Source organism: Palaemon carinicauda, chromosome 31 (assembly GCF_036898095.1).
Source record: "Palaemon carinicauda isolate YSFRI2023 chromosome 31, ASM3689809v2, whole genome shotgun sequence".
In the NCBI taxonomy this organism is placed as follows: Eukaryota; Metazoa; Arthropoda; class Malacostraca; order Decapoda; family Palaemonidae; genus Palaemon; species Palaemon carinicauda.
The window spans coordinates 61820714-61836268 of NC_090755.1; the positions used below are offsets into that span (position 1 = coordinate 61820714).

At 35.6% G+C, this 15555-nt stretch overlaps 2 protein-coding genes across 12 annotated transcripts in view; one reads left to right on the forward strand and one right to left on the reverse strand.

The window, feature by feature from the left end:
* LOC137624433 (uncharacterized protein C2orf42) overlaps positions 1-3097 on the forward strand; it is a 277882-nt gene extending 274785 nt beyond the window's left edge. For 3 of the 4 annotated variants that reach the window (XM_068355189.1, XM_068355187.1, XM_068355188.1), the window contains exon 8: positions 955-3097. In XM_068355189.1, the coding sequence (XP_068211290.1) occupies positions 955-1797 (843 nt within the window). In that variant the 3' untranslated portion in view covers positions 1798-3097. The remainder of the gene's footprint in view (positions 1-954) is intronic. The other variant, XM_068355185.1, reaches the window with a different exon arrangement.
* A 110-nt stretch (positions 3098-3207) lies between these two features.
* LOC137624434 (serine/arginine repetitive matrix protein 2-like) overlaps positions 3208-15555 on the reverse strand; it is a 111253-nt gene continuing 98905 nt past the window's right edge. For all 8 annotated transcript variants that reach the window (XM_068355193.1, XM_068355198.1, XM_068355192.1 and 5 more), the window contains one exon: positions 3208-6389. In XM_068355193.1, coding sequence (XP_068211294.1) covers positions 4937-6389 — 1453 coding nt within the window. In that variant the 3' untranslated portion in view covers positions 3208-4936. The remainder of the gene's footprint in view (positions 6390-15555) is intronic.

Sequence of the window (15555 nt, forward strand, 5' to 3'; positions counted from 1 at the left end):
ACCGTGAACAAAACTCCAAAATTATAAGCGTATCCATGAACGTCTTGCCGGAAGCACGACAGAGGAAAAATTGAAGTGGTGTCAACAAGAAGTACTGCAGTACCTGGCCACAGGTGGCGCTTGTGAGTACAACCCCCTCTTGTATAGCGATCGCTGGCGTATCCCTTCCGTAGAATTCTGTCGGGCAACGGAGTTGACAGCTACATGATTATCGGGTAAGTTTAATATTGAAAAAACACATTTTTTTCTTTTATCCTAGATTTAGAAATTGCTTTCGTTTATATATGCTTATGAACAGAAGAGAGCATTTAACACGGAACAAGTGTGCGTTTGAGATCTCGACCATGAAAGTTAAGGGTTGACTTTCTCATAATGACTTACAAATGATTGGGCATTTTTAACTTATACTACAAATTGCAACAGTGGGTTTTTTTTTTCCTCAGCCCTAGTACTGAAAATTTCATACATCCAAATTCTTACAATGTATATCTTCAGTTGTGGTCACTGGTAAATATTATAAAAGGTAGATAACCAAGAGATTCATACAGAATATGCATTGCTAAATACTGTAATTTATTTTAAAGGATTAGAAAGATTTATCATGTATTTTATGTGGTTGTAAATATTCATTATTACATATTATACTGTATGCTAAGGAGTGCACATACTGTGTGCCAAGAGTACAATGATAAAATCAATAGTTCAACCATGGTCATTTCTTTATTCTTTAAAGGCTCTAAGAGCTGTACTAGACTAGATTTTAATTACTGTTTTGGTGTTTTAAATTAAAATGAAAGCATATACAGTTACAGCTATTCATTAGAAGTATAAAACTTTAGCGATAGGAGTGGTATAATTATTTTAAATTAGTGGTGTAGCTCAACTATCAGAAAAACACTACTGTATGCTATAATTGGTTACATATGTACTTACAATATGTTCATTCTCTTCTAGACAACATCACCTCGAAGGCCCTTAACTGGAGCTTTAGCCAAAAAAGTTAAAGAGCCCCTAAACGAAAACACTGCCTCCTTTAGCTTTATGGCATGGCTTGGAAGTGTCACCGAAAGAATTAACCAAACAATGCATTTTGGATTTAGTGGTAAACCAGAGCCTCTCGTTTTTCACATGCCCAAGTTATTTTTTGATTGTCTCATGGAAAGAATAAATGCTAGATCAAAGAAGAAAAGACTGCCCAACCTAACACAGCAGTTCCAACGAAGAGATGCAGTCCCCATTGGTAAATTTACTAAGTATACTTGGAAAATTGTTGATGACATGCATGTTCGTCAGATCTTTGATATTCCAAGCATGAGACTTGAAACAACACGTAGTTTCATTCAAAATCGTGATGGTACTTACAAGTTATTCCACAGACCTGAAGAGGACAATATTTTTGCAAAGGGATCTGCTAACCAACCCCTAATCCAGCCCAAAGAATATATAACAAGACTGAGAGTAGGGCGATGTGGCTTGGGGCATAAGGATCCAACACCATTTGTCATTGAATGGATTCCAGACATCTTGCCAAAATCCTCCATTGGAGAACTAAGAATAAAATTTGAATTTGATCACTTTGTAAATGGTCAACTCATTGCAATAAGGGATGTCAGGGGTACTAATACTGTAAAAGGACCTCTCATTGCACCCAGACCACAACAGCAACAACACCAACAGCAGGCCACAGTACAGGCATCAACTCAGCGCATCTCTGCGACAGAACATATAATAAGTATACCTATTACTTCAGAGGCTATGCAGTCACCTGAAAACATAGCCACCATACTAACTTTCTAAAAGTTTTACTGTCTAGTCACAAATGTAAATAATTATAAATATGCATAATGCACAAATTATACATTTAAAATGTTTATAGATATTATAGATTATGGTGTTTCTTCAATCTAATCACTTTAATTTCATGTTGTAATTATTTATAAAGTCATGTTTTTAGATAATTATTGTATATATTTTTGGAAAATATAGCTTATAAAGCATAAAAAATTAAATAATTTTTATTTTATTGTTGCATTATTCATGCTTAGTCCGAGTCACACCATCCATAGTAATAAAAGGAATGCAAAGTAATATTGATTCCAATGCTATATACCTCTCTCACAGTCCTTTCTTCATGAAGTACTCGTGAAAATTCTGCATTAGATACAGGAGTTCTTTACAAAGTGGTTTACCAATTCCTTTTAATTGTTTTAGTATCCTTCTAAACATAATGCACTGAAGTAATGTGTTTTAAAGCAATGGGAACTATACCTCAAAATTAAACAGGTGCTGGAAGCTGAATGGACAACAGACCACTATGAGATTGGCATTGCTTTGAAAGGTTGCCGAGGCTAGAGTCTGATGGAAACACTCACTGCTGTCACGTCAATCAATATGGCCTGGTATCTTATCTTATGCTTTGTCATGAGATTTGATTACTATCAGTATACTGTATCACAATAACAAGTGGAGTTTTTCATCCAGAAGCAACTATGCCAATGATGATGCTAGAGTCAGTCATGCATACAGGAAGCAGTGAACCAATTATGTGGAAATAAGCATCAATAAAGTCTCTTCTTGGTGGAAGACAGTACAGAAAGAACCTCTTCCATCGTGAATGAGGTGTGTGTAACAAACCTGTCAAGCAACAAGAGGTTGATAACCGACCTATCTCCCCTAGAGCATTCTTTACCAGCATTGCATCCACCTCCGCCAACAGTCTTTTAGTGTTCTGCGATCCTGGAAAATTCTGGAACTGAATAGGTATGGATGAGGAGAGTTGACAGTCCTGGAAAGGTAAAAAATATCCATCCCAAAGGACATGACAGGAATACCCTTACTTGTGGCAGTTAAGAAAGGTTTACTGCGTGCCTCTGAGATCTACTGCACTTTTTGGTGCACAGATGACAGGAACCTCCTCCTAAACTCCAGTTAAAATTGGAAAAGACATCCTTGGTTTATGTGCTTAATATTAAGTGCAGGGCATTGAATATGCCTCATTTGCTTTCATGAAACTAAACTCATCGGTCATTTATGAACCACCAGTTCTGCCCATCATTGGCCAAAGCTATGTAGAAACAGCAAATTCACCAACCCATTAATTCCAATTACTATTCTGTAAAAAAAAAATAATAGTTAATCTGTTATAAAACTAAATAATTACAAGAACAAAAATGCATTGTCAATTATGATACCCATTAAAGAAAGTGGTGAAGGGTTTCTATAAAGTATTTATTTCAAATATATTGTACAATAAACACCATAACATATTACTCAGACATAACCATATCTGGCTCTACATATGTTACCATGAAATTCTAACAAAACTAGCAACAAAAAAAGCTGAAGCTTTGTGAAATATAAGTTACTTAATTTAGGAGACAATTCCGAAACAGAAATATGTAAACTGTAGGAAAATGTATGGGAGGAAAGAGTAACATTATCAAACAATGCACTAACAAACTCAGAGCATGACTGAAAAGCATTTAACAAGAAAAATTTTTCTCAAAATCTTACCTTTAAATAAGCTCTACTGAATACGTACTAATAAAAACAATTCTAACTCAAAACAACGCATAAAAGTCCTTCTCAAACTGATATAACAGTAGTACACTATTCAATTCAAACAACGATAATATAAATCTAAAATTTTGCTTCAGCAATGCATACATAAAATGTCCAAAGGACAGATCAAATATAATGGTCTGACCAAAAAATAAATAGAGGAATTTAAATGTAAAAATACAGTTATCCTTAAAATATGTGATTATGCTTTTAAATGATAAAAGAAAATGCACTTAATGAAGAAAAAGATTTGTCAATATGTAATGTAAATGATATAAATATGTAAATGAGAATACATTTTAAACACCTTTCTACATACCATGCAAAGCGCAAGCTCCAGGTGTCCCTCCCAAAGTCAAGACGGGATAAGATGGAATTACAGAATACGAAACATTCACATTACTCCAGGTACTTCATGACATCTCACGATTTATAACTAACCTACAGTAAGAAATACAGTACCACATGGCTGACTGCAACTTAGACTTAGGATAAAATGTTTACTAACAGCGCAATAAAGCAGAGTTATGTATATAACCACCAAATTAATTTTGAACTGTCCATTACTGAATGCCATGGAAATCAATTTATAAACAATAGCTTGCATTATCAAAAAATTACCAGCAAGATTCCTGTACAAATTGTAAAACTAGTATGACAATAGTCTTGTACAAATTTGAAACATATTACAACAACCACTCAATTTTCCCGGAACTCCTATACACTTTGGTACACTATCTACTGTATATGACTCCTTTACTCTTGTACCACACAGCAACATGAAATTTAAAGTATACAGAACTCAGAAAAGAATGTGGAGCCTTGATACCAGAATATTGTTATTTACGGATTGTTGATTTATCATATCGTGGTTTTTTTAAATGAAAGTCAAGAGACCAGTTAACTTGAATGCCCTTATCTATCTCATACTTAAAGGAAACAACAAAATTACCTTAAATTGCTCTTAATCATTAAAATTTTAATTCATCTAATTTCTATAAAACATTATCTAAACAATTACCATTCACCATTATTTTTTTTTTTTAAATAAGGCTTAAATCTGATCAAATATCCTTTCATAGTTTATTAAAGCTACTGTTCATGCAAAAATACAGTGAGTGATATTTAATTTTGAAACAATATAATAGGAATTACCCGTTAAAAAACCAATCTTTGAATAAAAAATTATTCCGTTACCACTACACTATTCTGTATAGAAATTTTTTACTTTTAGTGAAAATTGAAATGAAACATTGCTTTGTTGCAAATCTAGTGGTTGCTCAGTCACTATCATACAGAAAAACAAATGTGATGTATAACTTTGTTTTAGAAGAAAAAACCTTCCATGTTACCCCTCCCACTATATCAAAATAAACTAATAACGTCTTCTCTTCCTGTCATCTGCTTCTCTTGATGCTTCTCTTCTTACCCATCTTCCTTGTGAGACAGAATTTCCACTACCACGACTCTCATACTCATAGTTTGAACCACGATACTGCCAGTCTCGCTCTTCTACTTCCTGAGTGCCACCATATTTTTCCAGCCAATCTCTATAGCGATACCACCATTGCTCCCACTTCAAGTAATCATCCAAAGTAATTGACCTATCACCGAAATAGCCCGATTCCTTATAATAACGATAGCGAACATGGACATCATCCCAATTCTGTGGAAGTTCCCTGGGTAAATCTCGGTGTGGGTCCCACTGTCTTATCTCTCCGTAGCGCTCTTGGTACTCCCTGTATTCTGTTTGATGTTCCTGGAGCCAGCGTTCATGAGCTGGGTGATTTGATCGACTTCTACTACTTGGAGATGGTGACCTTGACTGTAATCTTCCACCTTCCAAATATACTTTCTTGTCTTGACCACCCTCACGTACTATCTTCATTCTCACCCCTTCGTATTCCTGACGCTGTGAGCTTAACTGGGCAAGTTTACCAAACCTCTCGGAAAGTGTCATACGCCGTGGACCTTCATCATCCTCAGTTGAGCTATCTGAATCTGTATCTTCTCCTTCAGATCTTGGAGATTCTCTAGGTGGGGGAGGAGGCTGATGATAATCTGGATGATCTGGAGGAACAACTTTATAGTGATGAGGATCCAGCAAATGCCGTCCCTCGGGAACTGGTCTTGGTGGTGTTTCTGGACCTCTAAAGTCTGTTGGTTCTTCAACAACTTGCCCTACAGATGCTCCATCATAAAAAGTATTTGTAGGAAGTGAAACAGGAGAACGAGGAGCTTTCCTTCGCACTGGAACAGGAACAGCTACAGGACGTTCACCATCCTTTATTTTGATTTTATTTTTCAACTTTGGGAGTTTAGGAGTTGCCCTGGTTTTTGTTTTAATTATATTACTTACAGTTTTAGTCACTAGCTTTTTAGTTGTCTCTTGATGTGATATCTGCTTAATCCTTACTTGCTGTGGAGATGGCTGTCTTCTGTTAACTCTACCTCGGTGGGGTGAACTAGAGTATGACCTTCTTCGGCGAGGAGGAGGAGAATAAGAACGCCTGCGTCTAGATCCTGAAGAGCTTGAAGAAGTACTGGAGAAAGATGATGAGGAGGAACCAGATGATGAACGTGAATAAGAGGAATAACTTCTAGAGTAAGATGAACCACTGCTACTTGATGATGACCTTGAAAAACTACTAGAATATGAACGTTTTCGCCCACGGGCTCGACTAGGTGAACGTGAACTATGATGTCTTTTAGTCCTAGATACAGGTTTTGGGGACTGTCTTGGCGAGCCTCTAGGTGATCTTTGGCCAGTTCTAACTGGAGAGCGACGTGGAGATATCCTAGGAGCATGAGGTGAACGGCTTCTGGTCCTAAAGAAAAAAAAAAAAATTGAAAGTGTAAGCTGGACATCCGGGAACGAAACATTTAACATGCCAAAAAAATATAATTTGACAACAGTGCATCAATTGTTTCGTAATGTTTAAGAATATAATACATTGTCATTCAAGCTGCGTACATTTATATACCATAAAGAGAAAAGTTGTCTAAAGATCCTTAACCAAACATTCTGGACAAATATATCCTACTCTCTGTATGTACACATTATGAATAGTTGTCTTAAACCAAAAAAGGACACTTTAGTTTTTCTCAATTTTAGTATTAAAAAATGTTTGCTCAAACATTTCTACAGGCACCAGACAATAATCCTAGTATTGTCTAACTGTATTCCAGATAATTTTTAAAATGTGTAAAGATTACACATATTCATTAAGTATATTATAAATGGGAGATTATCACAAACTACAAAAAAGTATTTTTTTGGCTAGAAAATATTTGGCCCAACACATATGGATTTAAAAAGAAGATTTTCAGCTCCAATAATCTTCCAAATGCTACTATGGGAAAACAAAAAACAAAGAAATAAGGAACCTTGCAGATTTGAATGACTCGTTAAAAGGTACACATTCTCAAAATAAAAAAAATCTATGCTAATTACTTATTGCAATATGCCTATTTTGTGCATAATCTTTACACGATCTAAAGTTAAAACTAACATTTTTGTCGGGAGTAGTGCTGTCATTGCACCCTTTCTCAGTGCTTTGAAGGTGTTACACTAAAGGGTTTTTGCCATGTCCTTATGGCTGCTAGCTGTAACCCCTTTTTTATTTTCTATTTAAATCTGTTCCCAGTTCCTTTCTTTCAATTGCATCCTGGATCATACAGGCTAAATACCTTTACAGTAATGAAATAAACTAAATAACATCCTACTATTCTACAATTCAACGTATCTAAACACGGGTATGATTAATTTCACATCCGCACTGAGCGATTCCAATTTAAGACCTTCCCTCTAGGATGTAATACACATACATTGCACTACTACAGGGTCCTTGCCACATTCCTTTGGTCCCTAGTTGCACCACATTTTAATCTTTGACTTTAACCTCCTCTCCCCTTCCATCTTGGTATCCCAGTTGCCAACAGGTGTTAAAAGGCCTTCCCAATCAGTATTGACCCATACGACCCAACTCCATAATTCAAATAAAATTAATTTAGGATCTTATGCTTGATATTGGAAGTTTATTTAAGTATATCTTGAAATTAGTCACTTAAAACAAAAAGGTAAAACATTAAAAGCTACCATTTTAAATTTGAATAAATCTAATTTTATCTTTACATTTCTTGAGAAAAACAATTTTTTATTTTAATTTCCTGACAATTTAATTATTCAAGGAAGTCAATATTTTTGTTTCCAGAAGAGAAATATAATGTTCTATTCAACTGCTCCTGTTACGTATGCCATAGGTAATTATGAAATAAGCTTGCTTTCTTTCTACCTTTCCATAAAATACAACAAATATATAAAGCTTCCATTTCTCAAACACTAAATATCAAAGCACTGCCTTAGTTTTTCAGTGTTTGTAATAAAGGTATCATACTTCCCTCCATCTAATCATACTTCCCTCCATCTATTCCATATTATAAAGAACCTTTTGAGGAGGGATTCATAAATTTCTTTGGTAATACAGTACAGTATACAGTATCAATAAACAGGATAGCAAATACCTCCAATGCAGAAAATATAATTGAAAACTTGAGGTCTATAATCAAATACATTGGCATGCAAAAAGAAGTGTAAAAAAAGTACAGTACTGTAATGTATTAACTTGTCTAAAAAGTAATATGATTGCTTTAAAGCAATCTTTAAATATCAAAATAAGAAAAAAAGCATTGTAGAAATGTAAAAAAGCAGCCATTAAACAAACACAACTTTGCCTGAATGGTAGGAATTCTAGTTTATAAATAAAAGAAACTGCAGTTCCAAGCAAAGATAATATTAGCTTTATGGAAGGAGTCTGATACATGTAACTAACCTTTGGGAACAGGTACAATCTGAGTAGTAATTCTCAACCTAAACATAGCCATTGGTGGCTCTCACGAAGAATGACAGGCAACTCGTGTAATAAATCTCTACTACTCGCTAACCTTCTAGTAAAACAATTACCTCTAGCAGTGTGATATGTTATGTTCAAAAGCTTTGGTTTTTAAAGTGAGGCACTCATCTGAGCTGTTTGTTCCTGGAGGTAAGAAATCAACAATTTTGAAATGGGATATAATTCATAGGGCAAGGGGAATGGCAGTATAAATTAGGAAGGAGCACACTGGTTCTCATAAGTCCTCTTAAGACTGTGGATATCATGATATTCAGGTCATGAAAGTTTGTGGCAGGTATAACAGCTTTTCTATATGTTCTATATATTGGAATCCAGACTAGGATGTTTCTAAATTATCTACGATTACCTTCTTTCTTACCATTATGGCTAAGATACAAAACAATAAAGAAGTCTCTTTTGTACTTATTGGAGATTTAAAGGCTTACCAAAGTGGTTAAATACTGTACTGTTTTTTCAACTAATTTCCATGGCTGAAGTGCTTTTGACTTTGTTCCTGAATCTGGCTGTGAATAAATAATAAGTGAGGCTACCCATAAGTCTGGCAATTGATTGGAACTAAGACACCGATTCTCCTGATGATGTAGCAAGCAAGATTGGACGACTGGAGGACCAATCGTGCCTTGGTTTCGTTAGCACTGTACTGTAATTAAGGGGTGCAACTCTCAACCTCTGCTTGAACTTTTGGAAATTCAGATTATTGCACTTTCTACTAGGAGAGTCTATATTTAAGCTTTCAAATAGTTATTTCTAATGAAAAAAACTTAATTTATGGCTAAAACATCTCTTTCTTATACAGTACAGTATTTACGCAATTGCATCCGATCTCTTACGCAACCCTTTTTTGACCAGTGTACTTTTTCTTCGACTTTGGGAAAGGATACTTAATAGTAGTCTCCCATAAACTTAAAGGGACCAATTTTCTGTGATCAAGGCTGAAAAGAAAATGTAATTTCATTCTTCTTTCAGTGTTGTCATGAATAAACATTTGTTGTGTTTCACCAAGTTATATTCATTGAATTTCTTTCTTTGCTCATTTATATAATTACAATTCTTATGTTATGGTTATACTGAACAATGCAAAAAGTATGAGAAGATAATTAAATATGCCTAGGGTAAAATTTGTCCATAAAATAAGTGGATGAGAATATATTATACTAGCAGTGTCTTACTTTTGTGTAGCCATTTGCTACATATGGCATACTGTATATAGTTCTAGATTTGAGGGAGGGGCTCACCACTACTTAGTAAATATATGATGTGATAATTATGACCTTATACAGTAATCCCCAGTGTTGAGGGAAATTATCACTAAAAGCCAATATTTATACATACTAAAGTACAGTATATTCAACGGATCACTATAAAATAAAAGAAATTTGAAGTCCGTATATCTTTGTCTGCATGTATATCTATATAATTAAAATTTTTATGTTATAGTTATAAAATTTGCCCAGAAAGGTCGTAGACAAGAATATATTATGCTAGCAACATCTTTATTCATGTATAATTAAACACTTATTGGACCTTGATACCTACAGAGATGTAGACACAAAAGGAATTTTTTCTTTATTTGTTCATAAGATTGATTGTTACCTTTCGCAAGTTAACAAGAAACTGTTCTTTTTGCACTTCTTGGAGAATTGATAATGTTACTCCACTGAAAAAATGTTAGTGGTAGGTCTAGCCTTGCTTATTACTGCCCAATTTCCAGAACACCTATATCATCTATACTTTTTGAGCATCTTTTGGCAAAACATCTATATGTGGGTATGCTCAAGTTAATTATCATTTCCTAGTTTGCAGTTTGGCTTTCACAAAGGCTTTGAAGCATGCAAGGCCCTTTTTTACTATTCCAATGCTGTACAGAGATCCATTCATTGTTATCAAGAAGTTCATATAATTAGCCTTGATTTTAGTGCTGCTTCTGACTCTATTAATCATGAACACCTTGTTTTCAAAATTAAGGGTCACGACTCACAAACTCTGCTTGGAATTTTTGAAATTCAAATTATATTTTTGGCTTGAATAATGTGTATATTTCATGTTTCAAATAGTGTTTTTAATTGAAAAAATTTAATTTCATCACTAAAACATCATTTTCTTATATTTGTGTAAGCCCATCCAGTCCCTTACACAACCCTTTTTATTATTATTATTATTATTACTAGCCAAACTACAACCCTAGTTGGAAGAGCAAGATGCTATAAACCAAAGGGCTCTAAGAGGGAAAAATAACCCAGTGAGGAAAGAAAACAAGGAAATGAATAAACAATGTAAGTAGTAATGAAAAATTAAAATAAAATATTTAAAAAAAAAATTAACATTAAAACATATAATTCACATACATACATGCATATACCAAGGCACTTTCCCCAATTTTGGTAGGGTAGCCGACATCAAACAAATGAAACACAAAAGGGGATCTCTCCTCTCTACGTTCCTCCCAGCCTGACGAGGGAATCAACCGAGTTCAGCTGGTACTGCTAGGGTGCCACAGCCCACCCTTCCCCGTTATCCACCACAGATGAAGCTTCATAACGTTGAATCCCCTACTGCTGCTACCTCCGCGGTCATCCAAGGCACCAGAGGAAGCAGCCGGGCCTACCAGAACTGCGTCACAATCGCTCGCCATTCATTCCTATTTCTAGCACGCTCTCTTGCCTCTCTCACATCTATCCTCCTATCACCCAGAGCTTTCTTCACTCCAATCATCCACCCAAACCTTGGCCTTCCTCTTGTACTTCTCCCATCGACTCTTGCATTCATCATCTTCTTTAGCAGACAGCCATTTTCCATTCTCTCAACATGGCCAAACCACCTCAACACATTCAAATCCACTCTAGCTGCTTACTCATTTCTTACACACATTCTCACCCTTACTACTTTGTCCTAACCCTATCTACTTGAGATACACTAGCCATACTCCTTAGACACTTCATCTCAAACACATTCAATTTCTGTTTCTCCGTCACTTTCATTCCCCACAACTCCGATCCATACATCACAGTTGGAACAATCACTTTCCCATACAGAACTCTCTTTACATTCATGCCCAACCCTCTATTTTTCACTACTCCCTTAACTGCCCCCAACACTGCATCCTTCATTCACTCTCTGACGTACATCTGCTTCCACTCCACCATTTGCTGCAACAACAGACCCCAAGTACTTAAACTGATCCACCTCCTAAAGTAACTCTCCATTCAACATAACATGCAACCTCGTACCACCTTCCCTTCTTGTACATCTCATAACCTTACTCTTACACACATTAACTCTGAACTTCCTTCTCTCACATACCCTTCCAAATTCTGTCACTATTAAGTATCATCCGCAAACAACAACTGATTTACCTCCCATTCATGGTCATTCCCGTCTACCGGTTTCAATCCTCGTCCAAGCACTCGAGCATTCACCTCTCTCACCACTCCATCAACATACAAGTTAAACAACCACGGCAACATCACACATCCCTGTCTCAGCCTCGCTCACTTCATTTCCTATCCTAACACATGCTTTACTACCTTTGTAGAAATTTTTCACTGCTTGCAACAACCTTCCACCAACTCCATATAACCTCATCACATTCCACATTGCTTCCCTATCAACTCTATTATACGCTTTCTCCAGATCCATTAACGCAACATACACCTTACCTTTTGCTAAATATTTCTCGCATATCTGCCTAACTAAAAATCTGATTCATACAACCACTACCTCTTCTAAAACCACCCTGTACTTCTAAGATTCCATTCACTGTTTTATCCTTAATCCTATTAATCAGTACTGTACCATACACTTTTCCAACTACACTCAACAAACTAATACCCCTTGAATTACAACACTCCTGCACATCTCCCTTACCCTTATATAGTGGTACAATACATGCACAAACCCAATCTACTGGTACCATTGACAACACAAAACACATATTAAACAATCTCACCAACCATTCAAGTACAGTCAAACCCCCCCCCCCCTTCCTTCAACATCTCAGCTCTCACACCATCCATACCAGATGCTTTTCCTACTCTCGTTTCATCTAGTACTCTCCTCACTTCCTCTCTTGTAATCTCTCTCTCATTTTCATCTCCCATCACCGGCACCTCAACACCTGCAACAGCAATTATATCTGCCTACCTATTGTCCTCAACATTCAGTAAACTTTCAAAATATTCCGCCCACCTTTTCCTTGCTTCCTCTCCTTTTAACAACCTTCCATTCCCATCTTTCACTGTCTCTTCAATTCTTGAACCAGCCTTCCTTACTCTCTTCACTTCTTTCCAAAACTTCTTATTCTCTTCATATTAATGACCCAATCCCTGACCCCACCTCAGGTCAGTTACCCTCTTTGCCTCACTTACCTTGCGCTTTACTTCCACATTTTTCTCTCTATATCTTTCATACTTCTCTACACTATTACTCTGCAGCCATTCTTCAAAAGCCCTCTTTTTCTCTTCCACTTTTACCTTCACTCCACCATTCACTGCCCTTCCTCATGCTGCCTCCAGCAAACTTCTTGCCACAAACATCACTTGCAATCCCAACAAAATTTTCTTTTACTAACTTCCACTCCTCCTCTAAATTACCCGTTTCTCTTACTTTCAATTCGTCATGTGCCATTTTCAACCTTTCTTGATATTTACTTTTTACCCCAGATTTTATTAGCTCTTTAACCCTCACTATCCCCTTTTACATTCACCTACTCTATTCCCCCACTCTTTTGCTGCATACAACTATAAAAAGACTGATGTCAGCATGACCAGAGTACCTATTCATTTCCTTGCTTCAAGAATTTGAGGTCAAGATATTTATGTCAATTTCACATAAACATTTCATGATAATCCCTCATAGGAGGCTCTAGGTTTTCTGTTTCTCGATAGTATCGTAAGTAAACGTTGGCTGTTGTTTTTCTAGATTACATTCATCGTATTTCTTTGCTCATTCATACATTTATAATTTTTATGTCATGGCTATGCTGGATGATACATAAAGTGTCGGAGACAATAAGTAAATATGAATAAAACAAAATTTTCCCAGAGAATACGGAGACAAAAATATATCATACTAGTCACGTATCATTAATATTTGGACATTTGGTACATATACCATAAACTTTTCTGGATTTGTGGGAAGGGGCTCAACACTGTTTGGTAAATAACCTTGACATAAACTGTTGTTTATGTCATCCATATTTCTTTGTCTGATCATATGGTGGTTATAATTTTCATGTTATGGCTATGGTGAAAGATGCATAAAGTTTCAGAGACAATAACTAAATACAGTATGAATAGAGCATACAAAGCATAAAATTTGCCCAGAAGGTACGCTAATGAGAATATATTGTGCTAGCAACGTGTTACTTGTGGAGGCATTTGGTAAATGTAGTGTGGGTAATAAGTTGGCCAGGCCAGCACCCGCCCATTGAGATACTACCGCTAGAGTTACTGGGTTCTTTGACTGGACAGACAGTACTACATTGGATCGATATATATATATATATATATATATATATATCTCTCTCTCTCTCTCTCTCTCTCTCTCTCTCTCTCTCTCTCTCTCTCTCTCTCTCTCTCTCTCTCTCGTTATAGCTAATTTTTCCTTTCCCTACACATACACTGAATAGTCTAGCATATTCTTTCCACATTCTCCTCTACCCTTAAATAATTGACAACAATAAAAGGATCAAACAGTTCTTCATTCAAGGGGTTGACTACTGCACTGTAATTTTTCAGTGGCTACTTTCCTCTTGGTAAGGGTAGAAGAGAGACTTTGGCTATGGTATGCAGCTCTTCTAGGAGGGCACTCCACAATCAAACCATTGTTCTCTAGTTTTGAGTAGTGAGTTCCATAGCCTCTGTACCATGGTCTTCCACTGTCTTGGGCTACAGCTCTCTTGCTTGAGGGTACACTTGGGCATACTATTCTATCTTATTTCGCCTTTTTTTATAGTTTTAAATATGAAATATTTATTCCAATGCTCTTAAAATATTTTATTTTAATTGTTCATTACTTCTTTTATAGTTTATTTCCTTTCCTCACTGGGCTATTTTTCCCTGTCGGAGCCTTAGGGCTTATAGCATCATGCTTTTCCAACTAGAGTTGTAGCTTAGCGTGTAATAATAATAATAATAATAATAATAATAATAATAATAATAATAATAAGAGTAACAAAAATAAACTCCCATCTTTTCCTCTTTTAATGACTAAAATTGGTCATTATTAAAAAAGCTGAATATTTATTTCTCAAACAATTTCATACTTTGAGAAATCAGGCTTCAAAGTTATTTTCTTAGATTGTTAGTAGATTTCAGTATATATAATTATGGGCTTTTAGTAATAATTTTACCTCACCAGTGGGTATCATAAGGATATAATCATTAAATTTTAGTTAGTCACTTAATCCAAAAATTTCCCTTTATATACATGCATATAGGCTACTTGTACCTAAGGCACACTCATGAGCAATATTCTCCTCTGTCTATTTTCTGGGCAATTTTATGCTTTTGATCTATTTAATTAACATCTTTGATACTTTACTTAATTTTCAGCATTATAACAACCAAAATTATAAATACATAAATGCACAGACAAAGAAATAAGAACCCCTTAAAGAGAAATATAGCAAAGTTTATTTATGAATACCATATAATGTAAGGAAAATATATTTATTCCTCAGGAAATCAGAGAAAATGGTGACATTATATGGGATACTAAAATAAATGGCTTTCCATGGGATTTTTTATGAAAAAGTAAATAAATATAGAATCTAGGTTTCCTAGAGGACCCGACGTCACTAGCTGGCGTATGGCTATAAAAACATTTAGTAGGTGTCAATAATCGGCTGCTTGTTAACCAGTAGTAGTGGGGGAAAGCACTGCCTCCCCTCCCCACTCACTATACCCTCTTTGCTTTGATCGCAGGGGTTAGGTGATGGAAGGTAAAGTATGTGTAAAGAACTGCAGGTTTTTATTTTTAGGAAAAATACATTTTACTTCCAAATTTGTCATTTGTTCCTACACAAAATACAGCCCTACATTCTTTACTTAGGGAGACACTTTAACCCCAGGATTGCAGCATC